We start from the raw sequence: 22,864 nt of genomic DNA, 5'->3' as shown, positions 1-22,864 counted from the left end.
TGGGGGTTTGTCTTGTGATGCTCAGGGATGGTTTACGGAGTGTATGGCCAATCCATCTCCAACGCCGTTGGAGAATCTCTTTATCTGCTGGCTGTTGTTGTGTTCGTTGCCACAGGTCTTTATTGTCTGGAGGATTCGGCGCAGACAGGTGTTTAGGAAAACTTGTAGTTTATTGGTTGTTAGTGTTAGTGGTCCTCCAGGTCTCAGCGCCATAGAGTAGGACTGACTTCACGTTGGTGTTAAATATCCTGATCTTGGTTGTGATGGAAATGTCTCTTGAGCTCCAGATTTTTTTAGTTGGAGAAAGGCTCCTCTGGACTTGCCAATCCTGGCTCTCACATCAGCATCTGTTCCACCTTGCTTGTTAACCATGCTGCCCAGGTAGGTGAAGTTGTCTACCTCTTTCAATGCTTCTCCTTCCAGAATGATGGGTGATGTGTTGTCAGCATTGATTCTCATGACCTTGCTCTTCCCTCTGTGGATGTTAAGCCCAAGCCAAGTAGAGTTGTCAGCGATGGTACTGGTCTTTTCCTGCATCTGCTGCTGGGTGTGAGAGAGAAGGGCCAGGTCATCTGCAAAGTCGAGGTCTTCTAACTGCGTCCATAATGTCCATTGTATGCCATTTCGTTTCTCTGCCGTGGATTGCTTCATGACGCAGTCTATTGCCAGCAGGAACAGAAATGGTGACAACAAACAGCCCTGTCTCACTCCAGTTTTTATCTGGAAGGCGTCGGTGGGTTGACCGCCATGAATTACCCTGCAGGTCATCCCCTCATAGGAGTTCCTGATGATATTTCTGTACTTCTCTGGCACTCCGTAGTGTCTGAGTAGCTTCCAGAAGGTCTCTCTATTCACGCTGTCGAAAGCCTTTTCGTAGTCAATAAAATTTATGAATAGGGGTGAATTCCATTCTAATGACTGCTCCAGTATTATCCGCAGTGTTGCAATCTGGTCTGTGCAGGATCTGTTTTTGCGGAATCCCGCCTGGTGGTCTCGTAGCTGTGGGTCGACGGCGTCCTTCATCATGTCCAGTATAATCCTGTTGAATACTTTTCCTGGGATGGAGAGTAATGTGATCCCTCTGTAGTTTGCACATTGGCTCAGATCTCCTTTCTTCAGTATTTTGACGAGGTAGCCCTCCTGTTTAGCAGTTCCTCAAAATGTTCTACCCATCTTTCCTTTTGTCTTTCCTCTCTGATGATTGGCTGTCCATCTTTGTCCTTAACTGGTCTTTCTGGTTTACTTATTAAACATAACATTGGACATAAATAATAAGCAGAATGTAGCGCTGATACTAGGGCTGGGCGACATATAGACAAATATCAATATATATATATATATATATATATATATATATATATATATATATATATATATATATATATATATATATATATTACAGTCCTGGTTTGTAAAAAGAAAACCAACATTGATGGTTTGGATTAAAAAGATCTGATGACCAATGCAAGAGGCTGCGGTCTCGACTCCCGGAGTCAGCATTGCCCTGCGGCTTGGGCCGGTCGTCATACTAACTCGTTTGGCTGAGTTAGCGGGAGGGAAGTCGTGGGTGGTAATCTGGCGTTGTGGACAGGTCAGGTCTGGGCGCCTGCTCAGCGAAAGGCAGGAAATGGTGAGGGCAGCGTGACCTCCCACGCGTTACGCAGCGCTTCACCAATGAGAGTCCTCGCTGCCAGGTGAAAAAAGAGCCACTGGCTGTCTCCACATGTGTCGGAGGAAGCATGTGGTGGACTTCAGGGTTCCCTTGTACCGACCAGTAGGAGGAACATGCGCACAACAACCAGGTAGGGGAGGGGGGGAATTGGCATAACGACTAAATTGGGATTGGGAGAAAAAATTGGAAAAATCTGGCGGAGAAAAAGATAAAAAAAAAATCTGATGAGCAGCAGAACTATGGAGGCTCAGATTTGTCTTTTGGGACCATTCAAAGACCATTCAGGGGCTATTCAAGGACCATTCAGGGTCTATTCAGGGTATTCAAGATCCATTCAAGGACCATTCAGGGACCATTCAAGGGCCATTCAGGGACTATTCAAGGACCATTCATTGACCATTCAAGGACCATTCAGTGACAATTCAAGGACCATTCAAGGACCATTCAAGGACCATTCAGTGACCATTCAAGGCCCATTCAGGGACTATTCAGTGACCATTCAGTGACCATTCAGGAACCATTCCGGGACTATTCAAGGTTACTCTGGGACTATTGAGGGACCATTCAGGGACTATTCAGGATCATTCAGGGACGATAAGAGTGAAGCCTGTGCTCTGCTGTCATTAAGCAAACTCACATTGAGAGCCGGTCATACTGCATTAAAAATAAACTGCTATTTAAATTGGGTGATTTGAAAACTTTCCTCCATTACTGACGTTCGTACACATGGTGTCAGTTCAAAGTTTGCCAGCAGTAGATCAACGCTAATGACCCGCGGCCAACAGCACCTGCTGTCAGAGCTGAGGCTGCTGAACAGGCTATTGGACCTGGCTCTTAGGGGAGAGGGAGAGAGAGAGAGAGAGATATTCAGTCTTAACAATAATGTTACCAACAAGAGAGAGGAGAGAGAGAGCGAGAGAGCGAGAGAGAGAGAGAGAGAGAGAGAGAGAGAGAGAGAGAGAGAGAGAGAGAGAGACGTGTGAGAGAGAACGATGTGTCTGGCGATAGAGTCGGGTTATGATTTTAATTTGATCTCTTAGATTTGATTGACTATTTAGCTTGTAAGTGAGTCTGTCAACGAACACAGCTGGCTGCAACAAGCACACAGTCTAACTGACTTATTTCAAACGTTTCTAGTTGGGAAGGCATCAGTTATACTTATCCTTTATGCTTTCCAATTCATTACCTAATGTGTTACTTAGTCAGCGTTTTCTCAATTTCAATTGAATTTAAATCTTTCTTATCTAGAGTATCTGAATATGATCATAGATAGATTATGTCTATATACGAGTCTACTCTAGATAATGTACAAATATATATAGTGTATATATATATATTCTGGGCATTTCTGTGACAAAAAACAATTTGTTTATACAATTATCGATATACCGATATTGTCCAACTCTTACCGATATCAACCGATACCGATATATGCAGGGTTTCCCTCCCCAAAAAACAGAATAATTTCAGGTAATTAACAGTACATATCTCTTGTCGTGGAATTAACACAACATTATGCATACTTTTGACAATAAATAAAATCAGAATTTGTTCTTACTTGCTTGCCTGGGTAAATAAATTAATTTTTTTTTCTTTTTTTAAACAGATACAGATAATTTCCGATATCACATTTTAATGCCAATATCGGCCGATAATATCGGACATCCCTAATTCTGACCTTAATAAATACTGTCAACGCACATTTATCACTACACTGTGATGTTTTATTCAATGCTGTAAAGTCTGAATTGAAGATCATTTCATTTCATGAACTGCATTCATGTAACGCTTTTATCCAAAGCGCTTTACAACTTAAGCCTCACACATTCACCCATTCACTCACACATTCACACACTGATGGCGGAGGTGCCAACCTGCACATCGGGAGCAATTAGGGGGTTAGTGTCTTGCTCAAGGAGCCGGAGCCGGAATTAAACCGGGAACCTTCAGATTACCAGACGACCGCTCTACCTCTGAGACAGTGTCTAACCCTAGCCTTCAGATTACAAGACGAGCGCTCTACCTCCTGAGCCACTGTCTAACCCTAACCTGCTGATTACCAGACGACTGCTCTACCTTCTGAGTCACTGTCTAACCCTAACCTTCAGATTACCAGATGATCGCTATAACGGTCTGAACTGAAGACACTATTATCACCCAGAGGAGAGCAGACCTCTAGTTAACTGAAGACACTTAGCACCCAGAGGAGAGCAGACCTCTAGTGAACTACAGACACTATTATCACCCAGAGCAGACCTCTAGTGAACTACAGACACTATTATCACCCAGAGGAGAGCAGACCTCTAGTGAACTACAGACACTAGTATCACCCAGAGGAGAGCAGACCTCTAGTGAACTACAGACACTAGTATCACCCAGAGGAGAGCAGACCTCTAGTGAACTACAGACATTAGTATCACCCAGAGGAGAGCAGACCTCTAGTGAACTACAGACATTAGTATCACCCAGAGGAGAGCAGACCTCTAGTGAACTACAGACATTAGTATCACCCAGAGGAGAGCAGACCTCTAGTGAACTACAGACACTATTATCACCCAGAGGAGAGTAGACCTCTAGTGAACTACAGACACTATTATCACCCAGAGGAGAGCAGACCTCTAGTGAACTACAGACACTAGTATCACCCAGAGGAGAGCAGACCTCTAGTGAACTACAGACACTATTATCACCCAGAGGAGAGCAGACCTCTAGTGAACTACAGACACTATTATCACCCAGAGGAGAGCAGACCTCTAGTGAACTACAGACACTATTATCACCCAGAGGAGAGCAGACCTCTAGTGAACTACAGACACTATTATCACCTGGAGGTGATGTCTGATTATCACACGTCCGCATCAAAAAACAGCGATAGGATTCAGGTAAAAAAAAATTGCAAAATGCCCCTTTACGAAATGTTTAAGAAACAAGTGAAGTTGTCACTGGGGGCAGATCATTACACTTGGAAAACAGATTTTAAGACTCAATACAAGATGAAGATGTTATTTTAGCGTGTGGTAAATGGTAAATGGCTGCTTTTTTATATAGCGCTTTTATCCAAACACACACATTCACACACCGACAGTGGAGGCAACCATGCAAGGTGCCATACGACTTCTCTACCTCCCGAGCCACTGTCGCCCCTGTGCAGGGTAATAGTGATGTGAGAGGTAATAGATGTGATGGAAGCATCCATAGAATAGTATTCTGTTATGGAGGAAGACTGTGGAGACTGAGGGGGGGGGGGGTTTGTGTAGTGGAACATTCAATGGTCCAGGCAGACTTTCAATCTCACATGATGCTCACAGCTGCCAGCACTTGGCAGGAAATCAGTCCTACTGCTCTTGTTCAATAGGGTTCAGGAGAGGGAGGGAGAGAGGGGGAGAGGGGGAGAGGGAGGGAGAAAGGGGGGAGGGGGGAGTGAGAGGGAGAGAGAGAGGGAGTGAGAAGGAGAGATAGGGGGAGAGGGGGTGAGAGAGAGAAAGAGAGAGGGAGAGGGAGTGAGAGAGAATGAGTGATAGAAAGGGAGAGAGAGGGGCGGCTGGGTGGCGCAGCGGACATTGCGCTCGTCACCAACGCAAGAGACACCGGGTTCGACTCCGGCTGTCGGCGTTGCCTCCGGCTTGGGCCAGCCGTCATACTAACTCAATTGGCAGAGGAGAAAAAGTGGATAAAAAAAAAAGAAAGGGAGAGAGAGAGGTGAGAGAGGTGTGAGAGAGATGTGAGAGAGAGGTGAGAGAGAGATGTGAGAGAGAGGTGTGTGAGAGAGAGGTGAGAGAGATAGTGTGTGAGAGAGAGGTGAGAGAGAGAGGTGTGAGAGAGAGGTGAGAGAGAGAGGTGAGAGAGGTGTGAGAGAGATGTGAGAGAGAGGTGAGAGAGAGATGTGAGAGAGAGGTGTGTGAGAGAGAGGTGAGAGAGATAGTGTGTGAGAGAGAGGTGAGAGAGAGAGGTGTGAGAGAGGTGAGAGAGAGAGGTGAGAGAGGTGTGTGAGAGGTGTGTGAGAGAGGTGTGAGAGAGAGGTGAGAGAGGTGTGTGAGAGGTGTGTGAGAGAGGTGTGAGAGGCGAGAGAGGTGTGTGAGAGATGAGAGGTGTGAGAGGCGAGAGAGGTGTGTGAGAGAGAGAGGTGTGAGAGAGATGAGAGGTGTGAGAGGCGAGAGAGGTGTGTGAGAGAGAGAGGTGTGAGAGAGATGAGAGGTGTGAGAGGCGAGAGAGGTGTGTGAGAGAGAGAGGTGTGAGAGAGAGGTGAGAGAGGTGTAAGGTGTGTGAGGTGTGTGAGAGAGGTGTGAGAGGCGAGAGAGGTGTGTGAGAGATGAGAGGTGTGTGAGAGAAAGGTGTGAGAGGTGAGAGAGAGAGAGGTGTGAGAGAGAGGTGTAAGAGAGAGGTGTGAGAGAGGTGAGAGAGAGAGGTGAGAGAGGCGTGTAAGGGAGATAGGTGAGAGAGATAGGTGTGAGAGAGAGAGAGAGAGATAGAGAGGTGTAAGAGGTGTGTGAGAGATAGGTGAGATAGAGGTATGAGAGAGAGTGAGAGAGATGTGAGAGAGAGGTGTGAGAGAGAGGTGAGAGGGAGAGGGTGAGAGAGAGAGTAGTGTAAGAAGAAAAAACGAGGAATCGAAAGAAAGGGGAATCAAGACAGATTTAGAGACGCTAGAGAGAGAGAGAGAGAGAGAGAGAGAGAGAGAGAGAGAGAGAGAGAGAATAAGAGAGAGAGAGAGAGAGAGAGAGGGAGAAAGAGAGAGATAGAGGAAGAAAGAATAGAGTTAATGAGACAGCCTGGGCCCCACATTAGAGTCTCTTCATGTAAGCTCCAGTGACATGATCAGGGCCTTCAGCAGCGCTGTGGCTGAGTGAAGGGGACACTCTCTGCTCCCTGCGTAGACCTCCCCCCTTCTCCTCCTCCCTCCCCCTTCTCCTCCTGCTTCCCCCTACCTCCCTCCTTTAAGTAGCAACATTAAAAACAACCGTGGAGGAGACTAATCTCTATTCTGCCTCCCCTGGTGGAAACGCCGCGCACACGCACACACACACACACACGCACGCACACACACACACACACTGAGGGAGCGGCAGCAAGCGGTCCGGCAGAGAGAGGTAATATATGGCTGTCTATGGAGGATGAATGGCTCCACATTCTTGGTGCGTTATAGTCATTTAATTCTGCTCCCAGTTCTATGGCCTGACTGTGGCTTTAACAGATCACACTTGGCAGAGAGGAGAGGCAAGGGCGGTGGTGGCTTGGCACCTCTCCATTTCTCTCTCTCTCTCCCTGTTTCTCTCTCTCCCTGTTTCTCTGTCTCTCTCACTCTCTCTCTCCCTGTTTCCCTGTTTCTCTCTCTCTCTCTCTCCCCCCCCTCTCTCTCTCCCTCTCTCTCTCACACTCCCCCCCCCTCTCTCTCTCTCTCGCTCTCTTCCTCTGGGCTGCAGCTCAGGGTGAAAACAAACATTTAAATGGATGCAGCTGACTGCATTCCTCAAACTAAAATAATTTCACCAAAAAAAACTCTCCAAGAACAAATAGAACTCACTGAGGCGATTTATTCTGCTCTCTGGCGACGCTTCCACATATGAGTGAGAGAGGGGAGGGGGTAAGGGAGGGGAGGGGGGGGGGGTAAGGGAGGGGAGGGGGGGTGATGGAATGCAACCAGTGTTGCAACCAGTGTTGCAACCAGTGAGGCTGCAGAACAACACCTGCAGATGAGCTCCTGTTTAAAGACCCTCTCGGTCTCTCTCTCTCTCCCTGTTTCTCTGTCTGTCTGTCTCTCTCTGTGCGTCTCTCTCTCTGTGCGTCTCTCCCTCTCTGTGCGTCTCTCTCTCTGTGCGTCTCTCTCTCTCTGTGCGTCTCTCTCTGTCTCTCTCTCTCTCTGTGCGTCTCTCTCCGTCTCTCTCTCTCTCTGTGCGTCTCTCTCTCTCTCTGTGCGTCTCTCTCTCTCCGCGCGTCTCTCTCTCTCTGTGCGTCTCTCTCTGTGTGTGTCTCTCTCTCTCTCTCTCTCTGTGTGTGTGTCTCTTTCTCTCATGGACATCAGGCATAATGGCTGAATTACAGGGACAGTTTGTCTTCATCTTCCACTTTTCAGTTTCCTGCCAATGACAGCAGGAGGGAGGAGAGCAGGGAGGGAGAGAGGGGGGGGAGGAAGTAAGGAAAGAAGGAAGGAAGGAAGGAGGGAGCAAGACAGAGGGAAGAGGAGGTGTCCAAGAAGCAATAGCGGGTAGATGACAGTTTGTCTGTGTCTATATGTGTGTGTCTATGTGTGTGTGTATAGAAGCAGAAATTATTATATCTATCTAATTAACTTTAAACACTTTTTAATTAATAAATCTATTATTATTCTTTTTCATTTTCATCATTTCACTAAGATGTATTTAATACGTCCTGGAATATGTGACATCATAATGACATCACACATTCCAACTTTTTTAACTCAATTCTCTCATATAATTTGTACAGAGTATAGCTTGGGGATATGATTATGGGCATAATAAGTGAGCTTTACTTGTTGGCGGAATGCTCCTTTAAGTTGAGGTCATGAAAGTATATATACTTATATGGAGTATACAGAAGAGATCTCTGTATCAGAGAGAGGGGCAGAGAGAGAGAGACACACACAGAGGCAGAGAGAGAGAGAGACACATGCAGAGATGGAGAGAGACAGACCGACCAACCAACAGACACAGACAGACAGAACAGAGCAGAGCAGAGCAGCACAAAGCAGAACAGAGCAGAACAGAACAGAGCAGAACAGAGCAGAACAGAACAGAGTAGAACAGAACAGAACAGAGCAGAACAGAGCAGAACAGAACAGAGTAGAACAGAACAGAACAGAGCAGAGCAGAACAGAACGAACAGAGCAGAACAGAACAGAGCAGAACAGAACAGAGCAGAACAGAGCAGAACAGAACAAAGCAGAACAGACCAGAGCAGAACAGAACAGAGCAGAACAGAGCAGAACAGAGCAGAACAGAACAGAGCAGAACAGAGCAGAACAGAGCAGAACAGAACAGGACAGAACAGAGCAGAACAGAACAGAGCAGAACAGAACGAACAGAACAGAGCAGCACAGAGCAGAACAGAGCAGAACAGCACAGAACAGCACAGAACAGAACAGAGCAGAACAGAACGGAACAGAGCAGAACAGACCAGAACAGAGCAGAACAGACCAGAACAGAACAGAGCAGAGCAGAACAGACCAGAACAGAGCAGAACAGAACAGAACAGAGCAGAACAGAACAGAACAGAACGGAACAGAGCAGAACAGAACAGCACAGAACAGAGCAGAACAGAACAGACCAGAACAGAGCAGAACGGAACAGAGCAGAACAGAACAGACCAGAACAGAGCAGAACAGACCAGAACAGAGCAGAGCAGAACAGACCAGAACAGAACAGACCAGAACAGAACAGAGCAGAACAGAGGAGAGCAGAACAGAGCAGAACAGAGCAGAACAGAGCAGAACAAAACAGAACAGCAGAACAGAACAGAGCAGAACAGAACAGAACAGAAGAGCAGAACAGAACAGAACAGAGCAGAACAAAACAGAACAGAAGAGCAGAACAGAACAGAACAGAGCAGAACAGAAGAGAGAGAGAGAGACACACGCAGAGATGGAGAGAGACAGACCGACCAACCAACAGACACAGACAGACAGAACGGAACAGAGCAGAGCAGCACAAAGCAGAACAGAGCAGAACAGAACAGAGCAGAACAGAGCAGAACAGAGCAGAGTAGAACAGATCAGAACAGAGCAGAAGTTAGAACAGACCAGAACAGAGTAGAACAGACCAGAACAGAGCAGAGCAGAACAGAGCAGAACAGAGCAGACCAGAACAGATCAGAGCAGAACAGAACAGAACAGAGCAGAGCAGAACAGAGCAGACCAGAGCAGAACAGACCAGAACAGAACAGAGCAGAACAGATCAGAGCAGAACAGAACAGAACAGAGCAGAGCAGAACAGAGCAGAACAGAACAGAACAGAACAGAACAGAACAGAGCAGAGCAGAGCAGAGCAGAACAGAGCAGAACAGAACGAACAGAGCAGAGCAGAGCAGAACAGAGCAGAGCAGAACAGAGCAGAACAGAACAGAACAGAACAGAACAGAACAGAGCAGAGCAGAGCAGAGCAGAACAGAGCAGAACAGAACGAACAGAGCAGAGCAGAGCAGAACAGAGCAGAGCAGAACAGAGCAGAACAGAGCAGAACAGAACGAACAGAGCAGAGCAGAGCAGAACAGAGCAGAGCAGAACAGAACAGAGCAGAACAGAGCAGAACAGAACGAACAGAGCAGAGCAGAGCAGAACAGAGCAGAACAGAACAGAACAGAGAAGAACAGAACAGAACAGCACAGAACAGCACTAGCCTGGCTGGGCTCAGCTGTCTACTGTCTGCACCATGGAGGAGACTGCAAGCCCATTTATGTTGTTAGAGAGCTCATCAGTCATAGTGGTGTGTGTGTGTGCATGCCATGCATGTGTGTGTGTGTGTGTGTGTGTGTGTGTGTGTGTGTGTGTGTGTGTGTGTGTGTGTGTGTGTGTGTGTGTGTAGATGATTGCCATCAGAAGACACTGGCGCAATGGGCTCCTCAGATGATTATTCCTTTATTATTATGCCTTTACGCAGGTAAAGACATAGAATGAGAGGGTGATAGTAAACCCACAGTCATACTAATAACACTATAATATATACTAATGTAATCTAATCAAAGCCAAAGGCTGTCTAAAGTGAGGCAGTCGGGGGGGGGGGTGGGTGGGTTGTAAATGATGATGCCATTAACCCTTTCACAACCACACTACAGAAGGTTAACCCTTTCACTACCGCACTACAGACGGTTAACCTCATGTAGTGTGGCAGTGAAAGGGTTAAGAACAAAAAGCACAACATACAAGCTATACGTCGACACGACAAACACGTTATGGGGGAACAGACTCGTAAGAAGAGAAGCTGGTTCACCTTGAATGTCGGCATCGATCAGGGCGTCTGGAGAGAGATCCCGGGGGGCGGCGGGAGGTGAAGCAGAGAACGCAGCGTTATCGTCAGTGTGCGGTTAGAGCGGCAACATCATCAAGTCAGGTGACAACAACAACAACAACAACAATAAAGCTGGTCTACTGGGACATTGACTTACTTTGACGACTGCTCTACCTCCTGAGCCACCGTCACTCAACCCCTGTCGTCATGTTATCAGTCCTTGCATCAAAGGCTTTGAGATAATACATTTCAGAATAATACAAATTTCTTCCAGACTTTTGTAAAATGTTTAGTTTGTCATTAGACAGTCTTGTTGTTTTCTTTTTCTTTTTTTTTTCTCCTTTTTCCTCCGATTTTCTCCCATCCCAATGTTAGTCGTTATGCCAATTCCCAATCCCCTTCCTGGTCGCTGCGCACTTACCCCCCACAGTCTGTCTGGGAGAGTGGAGGCTATCACATGTTTCCTCCGACACACGTCCAGCCAATCAACCGCTTCTTTTCACCTGGCAGCGCGGACTCTCACTGAGAGCGTGTAACGTGTGGAAGGATCACACTACCGCCCTTAGATCCTATCCGCGCTTAGCAGGCGCCCCGACCGAACTGTAGGAGTCGCTGTTTACAACGACCCGGACCCACCCCGCCAGCTTCTCCCACCCTCTAATACTGCCAATTGTATTAGTGTGAACGGCCAGCCAAGCTGGTGACAACCCCGGAGCTGTGAGCTGGATTCGAACAGGCGAATCCAGCGTCTCCGGGGTTGGTGACGAACGCAATCTCCGTTACACCACCTGACCGCCCTGACAGTCTTGTTTTCTAATGTAAACAAAGACAGCAGTGGACCGAAACCTACTATATAGAACGACCAACACTTTTACCCTTTCACTACCACACTACAGAGACGGTTAAACCCTTTCACTACCACACTACATAAGGTTAACCCTTTCACTACCACACTACAGACGATTAAACCCTGTCACTGTGGTAGTGAAAGGGTTAACCTTCTGTAGTGTGGTAGTGAAAGGGTTAACCTCGAACTCCAAAATCCTGAGGATTATGACTCAATGTCTCACTTGCCGTCTGGAAGCTGCAGAATCAGGAGTGTGCAAAGAAAAGGGTAAATATCCATTGCTCTACGGGGCAGATCACCTCTTAAAATAACCACCCACATTTAAGTTCCAACTGCAAAACCTTACCATTACAGGGAAAGGGAATAATTGTGCAATTTTTTATAATCCCCCTGCTGTGTAAGAGCAGTAATTTCCATAATCTCTCTGAGCTACATTCTTATCTATAGCTGAGACTGAGAAAGAGGGAACGCTGGTCGACCCTTTCCTCTTCACTGTGATGAATAATGGCTGCTTTATAATTACGCTCCCAGAGATATATATCTCTGCAGCCATATTATGGGCTGATATTATCTCATTATTATTGGTAAAACTTAATTTTTTTTTTAAATAGTTCTGTATAGTAGCGTATTGTTCATTTTAGGATATATTCACATTTACACAATACATGTGAGAATAAGAACTTAAAGTCTTATTTTCAGGTCTAAGGGTACAATCATATTAGAAGCCAAGTAAGTGTCCTTATACGCGTCCCCCGGATTCCACAGGGGTCACACAGAGTTTACAGTATAAAGAACATAAATCTCCATTTGTGCAACGATTTATATTCGGCCTATACATTCCGGTAGATCATGACACCATTACAGAGCCGACCATGAAAGAAAATAAAACCATTATAATGACTATCGTTAATTTCCCTCCCATTACTGCGTTTACTGGCAGCGTGGGACTGTAGAGGTCGTGCCCTGCTTCTATCTGCAGCCAGTCCTTCCAGAACCAGAGAGAGGACCAGGGCCCTCATTTATCAATTTTTCTTAGAAAGTATTCTATTTTCATACGTAAGCACAGAATTTAGAATGTGTGCACGCACAAAAAAAACGGGATTTATCAACCGTGCGTACACAGGTCCTACGCTCCTCCGTGTTGATAAATACCTCTTTGTTCTACCGTCAATGCTCGTGCATGATTATCCATATATGGTCATGAAAGTGATGAAACACCCCCCATGGGATGTGAAATAATGGACTGACCCGAGCGGAACTCTGAGAAACTTCACGGGAGATTGTTCACTGAGGCGCTGCCGAACCAAGAAGACACAACGCGTGTTATGGGATAAATAAAAGGCTGACTTGTAAACGGTCAGATATCAACGGCTCCCTAAGACCATTGCTGCAATTCTGCCTGGACAGCTCAAAATACTAATAAAGACCGTTCGTTGACCACTGTTTGGCGTTGGTGGTTTGATTGATTGATTGAAACGTTTATTAACAGATTGCAGAATGGGTACAGTACAGTACAGCTCAATACATACAATTGTTAAGGGGATGCAGACCAGAGAAAGACTTTCGTCTTGTTTACATCAGGGTCCCCCATTTTCAATTCATCATGTGTGTGTCATTATAACCGTGCTGTAATATGAATGCCTTTATTAGTTGTGTTCGATTGGCTATAATATGATTTTTAGAGGCATCTATTTTGAATGAATGAATGAAAACTTTATTTAACAGATTGCAGAATGGGTACAATACAGTACGGCTCAATACACACAATTGTTAAGGGGATGCAGACCAGAGAAAGACGTTTGTCTTGTTTACATCAGGGTCCCCCCCATGTTGTTGTCGGTATTAGCCTAATACCGACAACAAAATAGATGCCTCTAAAAATCATATACTATTAGGTAGCCTATGAATTACATATAATAGCAGCCATAGCCTACATTATGCAACAGTAACTTGCGCATACCAGTGTATGCGACGGACCAGTGTATACCTTATATCATATCATATTCATATAATAGTTTACTCTATCAGCATACCAGCATGTAATACGTTCTGAGTGTGTATCTACCTCAACTCCTTATTATTTTGCGCATAGATTGCAGAAATACGGGAACGTTTTGATTTATATTAAAAGGCTTTGACATTGTAAAACTATATACGTGGAATTCTGTAAGCATAATACAAGTCATATCCCACACGATATATGCTCTGTGTCCAGAGCATGTATGCTTTTCATTCATTTAAGACACATTATTGCAAGGGTTTTGTAATACACATACACCCTGGTCTCATTGCAATACGTTTTTTATTCTTTCTTATACAGTAGGAAGGGGGAAGAACACTATATCGTGGGTGTTCATATGACTTGTATTCTGCTTACAGCTTCGAAATTCCACTTGTTTTCGTTTAACGTAAAGCCTTTTAAATATAATCAAAACGTTCCCGTGTTTCTGCGGTCTGTGCGCAAAATAATAACGAGCGCAGTCAGTCAGTACACCCCGTATATTCCGATAACGCTATATAAACCATGCTGCATTCATTCTGAGAGAAAATACCTATTATTCCAAATGCTATTTATAGGGTTTTGACCATAATTACACTACTGTTGCTATTTTACAATGAACTATAATGAATTACGGTTCATACAGAACATGCCAGTGTTGAAACTAATGCACAGAAGCTTATTTCCTTGTTGTAATAATATATTCTACCAACCGGCGCCAGCTACGCATGGTCCGACCTGTGCTTAAATATACGCACAAAGTCAAGCACAAGTTCAAATTGATAAATCCCACACTTTGCTTAGAAATGATCGTACGCACGGGTTACGCACATATCTGTGCGTACGCCACGTTGATAAATGAGGGCCCAGGCCTGGGTGTCGACTATATACCATTTATTGTATTGTTTTATACTGTAAAACAGTATACTGTTTGTTTCTTTGTATATGGTATGAATTATTATTTTGTGTAAATTACGTTGTACACCGACCATCAAGTAATACTTGTTTAGTTTAGGAATAGGGGGCAAGAAGAATTATTCTTCTTCCTGCTCCTTTTGCCCATGGTAGAACGTTATGATTTTGTATGAAAACTGTATGATTGAATTGCTTCCATGTGGCAAATAGAACTCTGAATCTGAATCTGAATGTACAAGGGACTGGAGATGTAAAATAGCAAAAGCTACAATCTAGTGCAATGCATCTTTTCTCTTTGGAGATTTTTGTGACGTATTAAATGTATCTGAATTTTTTTTTTTTTTTACGTTGTCTCTGAAATAAACTTCTATAATAATAACTAGTTAGACACCAGACCTAATTCATGAGAGATTCAAAGATAGATGAAATCTCTCTCTGTGCTGCTCCGTGCCAGAAAAGCATATTGGGTATTATATATATTTATATTTATTCTTAACGTATATATATATATATATCCACTGTCTGTACATACCTGCATATAACATGTAAGTATCTACATATCTGTAGATAGTACTATATCTATATCTGTACATATCCCTTACCTACTCTTACTAGTTACACTGCTGGCCAGTATGACTTACTACCATAGTGTCTTTATACCTGTATCACTGTACATATTAATACTACAACTCTGTACATAGTACATCTGATTAGCACTATTACTCAGTAGTACAAATGTATATATTCTATACCCAGTTTAATCACATGTACATTGTATATTACTATTGCACTTTACTGTTACATTTGCACTCAGGTTGGATGCAAAACACATTTTTGTTGTACTTTACTTGTGCTGTATGATGAGTGACAATACATTTGAATATAATCTAATTACTCTAGTGTTGTTTATATCTTTACATTTGTTTTCAAATGTCTAAAAAAAAAACATGTTTTTAAAGGAATACAGTCAATTTTCACATTACAACAATGACTCCTGATTGGCAGACAGTGCCGGGGCAGCCCTCTCATTTCAAACCTGCTGATTGGAGGCATTTCAAAAAGGTCAATCAGTTCAAATACTGCAATTCCAAGTGATTGGTTGAGTATTTAAACAGTTGTGCCAAACAGTGCCACTGCCAATCAAGAACCGGTTGATTTGTGTCGTATTAAATTAATCTGAAACTACCTGAAAAACATTTTTGAAAATGTAACCAGTCTAGCTGTTCTAACAAATTCAAACGTTATTGAATAGATTTGAAGGAATACCTAAGTATCATGTTTTGCCTTTTTCTCCCATCCCCCAATTTAGTCGTTATTCCAATTCCCCCCTCTGGTTATTGCTCTGCCCTACTGTTGGTCTGGGGAGGGTGTAGACTACCACATGCTGCCCTACTGTTGGTCTGGGGAGGGTGTAGACTACCACATGCTGCCCTACTGTTGGTCTGGGGAGGGTGTAGACTACCACATAATGCCCTACTGTTGGTCTGGGGAGGGTGTAGACTACCACATGCTGCCCTACTGTCGGTCTGGGGAGGGTGTAGACTACCACATGCTGCCCTACTGTCGGTCTGATGAGGGTGTACTGTAGACTACCACATGCTGCCCTACTGTTGGTCTGGGGAGGGTGTAGACTACCACATGCTGCCCTACTGTCGGTCTGGGGAGGGTGTAGACTACCACATGCTGCCCTACTGTCGGTCTGGGGAGGGTGTAGACTACCACATGCTGCCCTACTGTCGGTCTGGGGAGGGTGTAAACTACCATATGCTGCCCTACTGTCGGTCTGGGGAGGGTGTAGACTACCATATGCTGCCCTACTGTCGGTCTGGGGAGGGTTAGACTACCACATGCTGCCCTACTGTCAGTCTGGGGAGGGTGTAGACTACCACATGCTGCCCTACTGTCGGTCTGGGGAGGGTGTGTAGACAGGGACCGAAACTAGAGAGCGCCAGCCGCCATTGGCGCTCAGTTTTTACGTTTGGCGCCTCCCACTGAGAGGTCTGACCGCCGTGTGGTGGGCAATCAAATAGTCATGTGAAAACCGAAAATCATGATCCAATTCTTTAGCGGAGTTCTCACTCGCTGTCTCAGCACAGACATGCGGCGCACCGCGTACTGCTGCTGCTGCTCCTACCCCTCCCCACCTGTTTCTGTATGCCTGCATGTAAACAGAGGCTATTGCCTCCGACAGTCACCGTGACATTAGTCTAGTCAGTGTGGGACCTTCGTGAGATAACGTTAGCTACCGTTACAAAATGACCCAGTCAACTATTCACTTAGTTTAATACATGAGGCATTGTGTAACGTTATCCAGCCGGCTAGCTACGGATAGCTCCCGACATCAACAACTGCTGCAGCAATAGTCCAGTGCATAATACCTCCGTTGGCTAGGTAGCTCACTAGTCACTACGAAATGTCGCAGTAAACTAAATAGGTCACTGAGGCGTTGTCCCAACGCCATCCAGCAGTAGCTACAGATAGCTCCTGACATCAATGTCCTACAACAACATGCGTATTCGAGTCCCTGGCTTACATCGCATGAGTGAGGGCTGCTGAATAGGGTCCAGCTGTAGCTCAGGAGAATCCTTTTTCATGCTGAATGTAGCGTTTAGGGTCCAGCTGCAGCGCCGGAGAATCCTTGCTGGAGCTGGAGGCCACTCGAGTATACACACAGACAGTGGAGCTGTTTGCAGACAGCGAGGTGGCGATGTCTCGCAGATAACACAATCACAAGTATGATTATATAATATATATATTTTATTAAAAAAAAAAGATTTATATAAAATAATAATAAAAAAAAATTTTATCAAAAAAAAGTTGGCAGGTAAGAAATATGCTTGGCGGGTAGATTCTTCCCATCTACCCGCCACTGGCCGGTGAGTCAAAAAGTTAATTTCGCTCCCTGTGTGTAGACTACCGCATGTTGCCCTACTGTCAGTCTGGGGAGGGTGTACTGTAGACTATCACATGCTGCCCTACTGTTGATCTGGGGAGGGTGTAGACTACCACATGCTGCCCTACTGTCGGTCTGTGGAGGGTGTAGACTACCACATGCTGCCCTACTGTTGGTCTGGGGAGGACTATCACATGCCTCCTCCGATACATGTGGAGTCGCCAGTCGCTTCTTTTCACCTGACAGCGAGGAGTTTCACTGGGAGAGCATAATGTGCGCAGAGGTTCACGCTATCTCCCCCAGATCCCCTCCCTGCTGAACAGGCGCCCGACCGACCAGTAGGAGTGACTGTTGCAACGACCAGGACTCATACCCCACCGGCTTCCCACCCACGAACACTGACAATAATTGTGTTCGTAGGGACGTCTGACCAGGCCAGAGGTACCACTGCCAGGAATTTAACCTGGGTCTCTGCAGTGGTAGGCGAGTGCTTAGACCTCTACAATACCCAGACCCCCATATGGGGAAATTTGAATCCCAAATAGCTTGTGCCTGGAGTAGGATCCCTGTAGTGAGGAGGAATCGTGGGAGATATTAACAAACTTCAATTAATTTCAACCGTCCATCGCCACAAGCATCCCTCCAGGTGCAGAACACAGATATACAATACAAGCCATGGGGAGAATAGTCTCCAGGTGGGAGTGAAACTTCATTTCACAGGCAGTGATGGAGAAGGAGAAGGAGGAGAAGAAGATGAAGAAAAAGAAGAAAAGAAGAAGAAAAATAAGAAAAAAAAGAATAAGATGAAGATGAAGAAGAAGAAAAAGAAGATGAAGAAAAAGAAGACGAAGAAGAAAAAGAAGAAGCAAAAAGAAGAAGAAGAAAAAAAAAAAGAAGATGCATTTACCAAGATGAAGAAGAAGAAGAAGAAGAAGATGATGATGATGATGATGATGATGATGATGATGAAGAAGAAGAAGAAGGAGAATAATAATAATAAGAGGACAAGCACTTCATATGTATGAGCTTTGAAATGTCAGCCCTGATTCAGGACCGACAGCTACGCAGAGAACAACAACAGATCTATCAATCAACTGCTGAACATGTGAATTACTTAGAGGAGCCGTCAGCTAGAAGACAAGCGGGTCGTTATGTGAATCCCTGGTTTGACTTGAAAGGCCAGATGACGCACAAGGCAACAGACATCTAACAGAAGTGAATTAGAGCTGAATTATCACAATACTTTTCTTAATAATGATTGTATTTGTACGATAACTTTGCCCTCTGTACGATGTACAATCAATTATGCCAAAAGTCCCATAATGTAGAATAATCTGATAATTTTGTGACACCTAGTAGTGGGAATCAATCTACTTACATCCCAATCCCATTTGCCTTAAAGGAACACGCCAACTTTTTGGGAAGTTAGCTTACTATAGTTATACTACTACCTACCATGCTAATATGTCTATACTACTATATTACTATCCTTACCTATCATGCTAGTATGTCTATACTACTATGTTACTATCCTTATACTACTAGTACCTATCATGCTAGTATGTCTATACTACTATGCACTCAAGAGTGTAACAGTCTAGTACTGCACTATTTGACGAACAATGTTACCCTTAGCTGCCAGAGTTGTACCCCTCCTGCTAACTTGTTGTTCACAATTTGTAAGTCGCTTTGGATAAAAGCATCAGCTAAATGACTAAATGTAAATGTCCTCAAGATACTTAGATAGATCATTTTAAGCCTCTGTTACGGTTTAGGTGTGGCTGTATCAAACAGCGTAAGATGGTGGTAAATCCAGCACCGTGGTGGGCGGGCAGGGGCCATGGTGGGGGGCGGGCAGGGCCGTGGTGGTGGGCGGGCACTCGCCGGGCAGGGCCGTGGTGGTGGGCGGGCAGGGCTGTGGTGGTGGGCGGGCAGGGCCGTGGTGGGCGGGCAGGGGCCGTGGTGAGGCTAACACACGGACTCACACAACGGCACGCCAATGGAAAAGACGGCACGACAGAGGAGTCAGGAGACGAGGTGTTCAGTCACTGTAAGGCGTGTTGATTTTTTTCTCCTGGTTGTGGAGTTTGTATGCCCCCCCCCCCCACCACAACCCCCGGTGAATGGCTGGGATACAATAGGGAGATCATTTATATTATAAATCCACTGAGAGCTGACAACAGGAAAATCATTATCTGCCGCTCTCAGGGATTCTGTATGTACGGACATACTGTATCTCTGGAGAGTGAGCTACGAGGGAACAGTCTAAATAGACCTGTGTGTGTATGTGTGTGTGTGTGTGTGTGTGTGTGTTAGTGATGTGTGAGATGAAACTCTCGACGCCTATGGGAAGGTGTGGATGAAGCTTGGGGCTATTGACATGCAGGCGGGTGGAGAACGCTTTCAGGCTGAGCCCAGGATAAAAACACTTGAGAACGCCACTCATGTTTTGCAGTGTATTCTCTAATTCTCTAATGTGTGTGTAAATGGTGCATTTATATATCTCTTTTATCCAAAGTTTGTTCCTCACATTCACCCGTTCACTCACACATCCACACACACAGACGGCGGACGCGACCATGCAAGGTGCCAGGAGCAGTTAGGGGTTAAGTGTCTTGCTCAAGGACAATTCGACACGCTGCCCGAGAGGAGCGGGAATCGAACCAAGACGACTGCTCTACCTCCAGAGCCACTGTATGCATTTGTGTGTGTGTCTCTGTGTGTATGTCTCTCTGCGTGTGTGTCTCTGTGTGTGTGTCTCTCTGTGTGTGTGTGTCTCTGTGTGCGTCTCTCTCTGTGTGTGTCTCTCTCTCTCTCTCTCTCTGGTGTGGCTCTGTGTGTGTGTCTCTCTCTGTGTGTCTCTCTCTCTCTCTCTGGTGTGGCTCTGTGTGTGTGTCTCTCTCTGTGTGTGTCTCTCTCTCTCTCTCTCTCTGGTGTGGCTCTGTGTGTGTGTCTCTCTCTGTGTGTGTCTCTCTCTCTCTCTCTCTCTGGTGTGGCTCTGTGTGTGTGTCTCTCTCTGTGTGTCTCTCTCTCTCTCTCTGGTGTGGCTCTGTGTGTGTGTCTCTCTCTGTGTGTCTCTCTCTCTCTCTCTGAGTGTGTCTCTGTGTGTGTGTATCTCTCTGAGTGTGTCTCTGTGTGTGTGTCTCTCTCTGTGTGTGTCTCTCTGTGTCTCTGTGTGTGCCTCTCTCTGTGTGTGCGCGTGTGTGTCTCTCTCTCTCTCTCTCTCTCTCTCTCTCTCTGAGTGTGTCTCTGTGTGTGTCTCTCTGTGTCTCTGTGTGTGCCTCTCTCTGTGTTTGCGCGTCTCTCTCTCTCTCTCTCTCTCTCTCTCTCTCTCTCTCTCTCTCTCTCTCTCTCTCTCTCTCTCTCTCTCTCTCTCTCTCTCTCTCTCTCTCTCTCTCTCTCTCTCTCTCTCTCTCTCTCTCTCTCTCTCAAATTCAAATTGTATGTCTCTCTGTGTGTCTCTCTGTGTCTCTGTGTGTGTGTCTCTCTGTGTCTCTCTGTGTGTCTCTGTGTGTGTCTCTGTGTGTCTCTCTGTGTGTCTCTGTGTGTCTCTCTGTGTGTGTCTCTGTGTCTCTCTGTGTGTGTCTCTCTGTGTGTCTCTGTGTGTGTCTCTCTGTGTCTCTCTGTGTGTGTCTCTCTCTGTGTCTCTCTGTGTGTGTCTCTCTGTGTCTCTCTGTGTGTCTCTGTGTGTGTCTCTCTGTGTGTGTCTGTGTGTCTCTGTGTGTCTCTCTGTGTCTCTCTGTGTGTCTCTGTGTGTGTCTCTCTGTGTCTCTCTGTGTGTCTCTGTGTGTCTCTGTGTGTGTCTCTCTGTGTCTCTCTGTGTGTGTCTCTCTCTGTGTCTCTCTGTGTGTGTCTCTGTGTGTGTCTCTGTGTGTCTCTCTGTGTCTCTCTGTGTGTGTCTCTCTGTGTGTGTCTCTGTGTGTGTCTCTCTGTGTCTCTCTGTGTGTCTCTGTGTGTGTCTCTCTGTGTGTGTCTCTGTGTGTGTCTCTGTGTGTCTCTCTGTGTCTCTCTGTGTCTCTCTGTGTGTCTCTCTGTGTGTGTCTCTGTGTGTGTCTCTGTGTCTCTCTGTGTCTCTCTGTGTGTCTCTCTGTGTGTGTCTCTGTGTGTCTCTGTGTGTCTCTATGTGTGTCTCTGTGTGTGTCTCTGTGTGTCTCTGTGTGTGTCTCTCTGTGTCTCTCTGTGTCTCTCTGTGTGTGTCTCTCTGTGTGTCTCTCTGTGTGTGTCTCTCTGTGTGTGTCTCTGTGTGTGTCTCTCTGTGTCTCTGTGTGTGTCTCTGTGTGTCTCTCTGTGTGTGTCTCTCTGTGTGTCTCTGTGTGTGTCTCTCTGTGTCTCTCTGTGTGTGTCTCTGTGTGTCTCTGTGTGTGTCTCTCTGTGTCTCTCTGTGTGTGTCTCTGTGTGTCTCTGTGTGTGTCTCTGTGTGTGTCTCTCTGTGTCTCTCTGTGTGTGTCTCTCTGTGTGTGTCTCTCTGTGTGTGTCTCTGTGTGTGTCTCTCTGTGTGTCTCTCTGTGTGTGTCTCTCTGTGTGTCTCTGTGTGTCTCTCTCTGTGTGTGTCTCTGTGTGTCTCTGTGTGTGTCTCTCTGTGTCTCTCTGTGTGTGTCTCTCTGTGTGTGTCTCTCTGTGTCTCTCTGTGTGTGTCTCTCTGTGTGTGTCTCTCTGTGTGTGTCTCTCTGTGTGTCTCTCTGTGTGTCTCTCTGTGTCTCTGTGTGTCTCTGTGTGTCTCTGTGTGTCTCTCTCTGTGTGTGTCTCTGTGTCTCTCTGTGTGTGTCTCTCTGTGTGTCTCTGTGTGTGTCTCTCTGTGTGTGTCTCTGTGTGTGTCTCTCTGTGTCTCTCTGTGTGTCTCTCTGAGTGTCTCTGTGTGTGTCTCTCTGTGTCTCTCTGTGTGTGTCTCTCTGAGTGTCTCTGTGTGTGTCTCTGTGTGTCTCTGTGTGTCTCTCTCTGTGTCTCTGTACCTGTGAGGCTGTCCGGCCTGGTCATCCTCTCGTAGATGTCGTAGCTCTGGGCTCCGTACCCGGCGTCGTGCAGCAGGGCCCTGGGCAGCGTGGAGCTGTAGTGCTGGGGGACGGCCGTCATGCTGCTCCTCACCGGAGACGACGACCGGCCCGGCTGCTTGGCGAGGGGGGGGCCAAGCCCGTCCACCGTCGTCATGGTAAGCGGCATGGAGCCCACGTGATAGGGTGAGGCGGTGCGGCTGGCGCTGCCCGAGCGCGAGGCGGCCGAGCCCATGCGGCGCAGGGCGGCGGGGGAGTTCCTCTGCGTGGCGTAGGGCGAGCCGGAGGAGGCGGGGCCAGGGGCGGGGCCGCCGGAGGAGAAGATGCTGGGGAGGGGCTTGGGCTCCGTGACGACCGGCGAGCCGTAGGCGCTGCCCGCGGGGGTCCGCAGGGAGCCACGCGACGGGGAGATGCTGGTGGCGTAGCCCGGGGACTGGGTCCGGGACGGGACCGAGCTCACCCTGCGCATGGCGCGGCCCGGGACCACGCCGCCGCCCACCGGGACCTGGGACCGGACGGGACAGAGGGAGATCAAGAAGTCGAGATTAAAAAGGACACTACGCCCCAATTTCACAATTCAATGTATTTCATTA

General features: G+C 46.4%; 1 protein-coding gene across 11 annotated transcripts in view; it reads right to left on the bottom strand.

Annotated features, from left to right (window-relative positions):
• LOC311225604 (plakophilin-4-like) overlaps positions 1-22,864 on the bottom strand; it is a 411,012-nt gene that overhangs the window by 154,369 nt on the left and 233,779 nt on the right. For 9 of the 11 annotated variants that reach the window (XM_084310973.1, XM_084310976.1, XM_084310977.1 and 6 more), the window contains 2 exons: positions 22,233-22,776; positions 10,612-10,638 (listed from right to left, as the gene is read on the bottom strand). In XM_084310973.1, the coding sequence (XP_084167099.1) occupies positions 10,612-10,638; positions 22,233-22,776 (571 nt within the window). The remainder of the gene's footprint in view (positions 1-10,611; positions 10,639-22,232; positions 22,777-22,864) is intronic. The other 2 variants (XM_084310978.1, XM_084310975.1) reach the window with 1 other exon arrangement.

This window comes from Notolepis coatsorum (genome assembly GCF_963971535.1).
Source record: "Notolepis coatsorum genome assembly, chromosome: 3".
Lineage (NCBI taxonomy): Eukaryota > Metazoa > Chordata > Actinopteri > Aulopiformes > Paralepididae > Notolepis > Notolepis coatsorum.
Note: the sequence above shows the minus strand (reverse complement) of the source record. Positions and strands in the feature narration are given on the sequence as shown.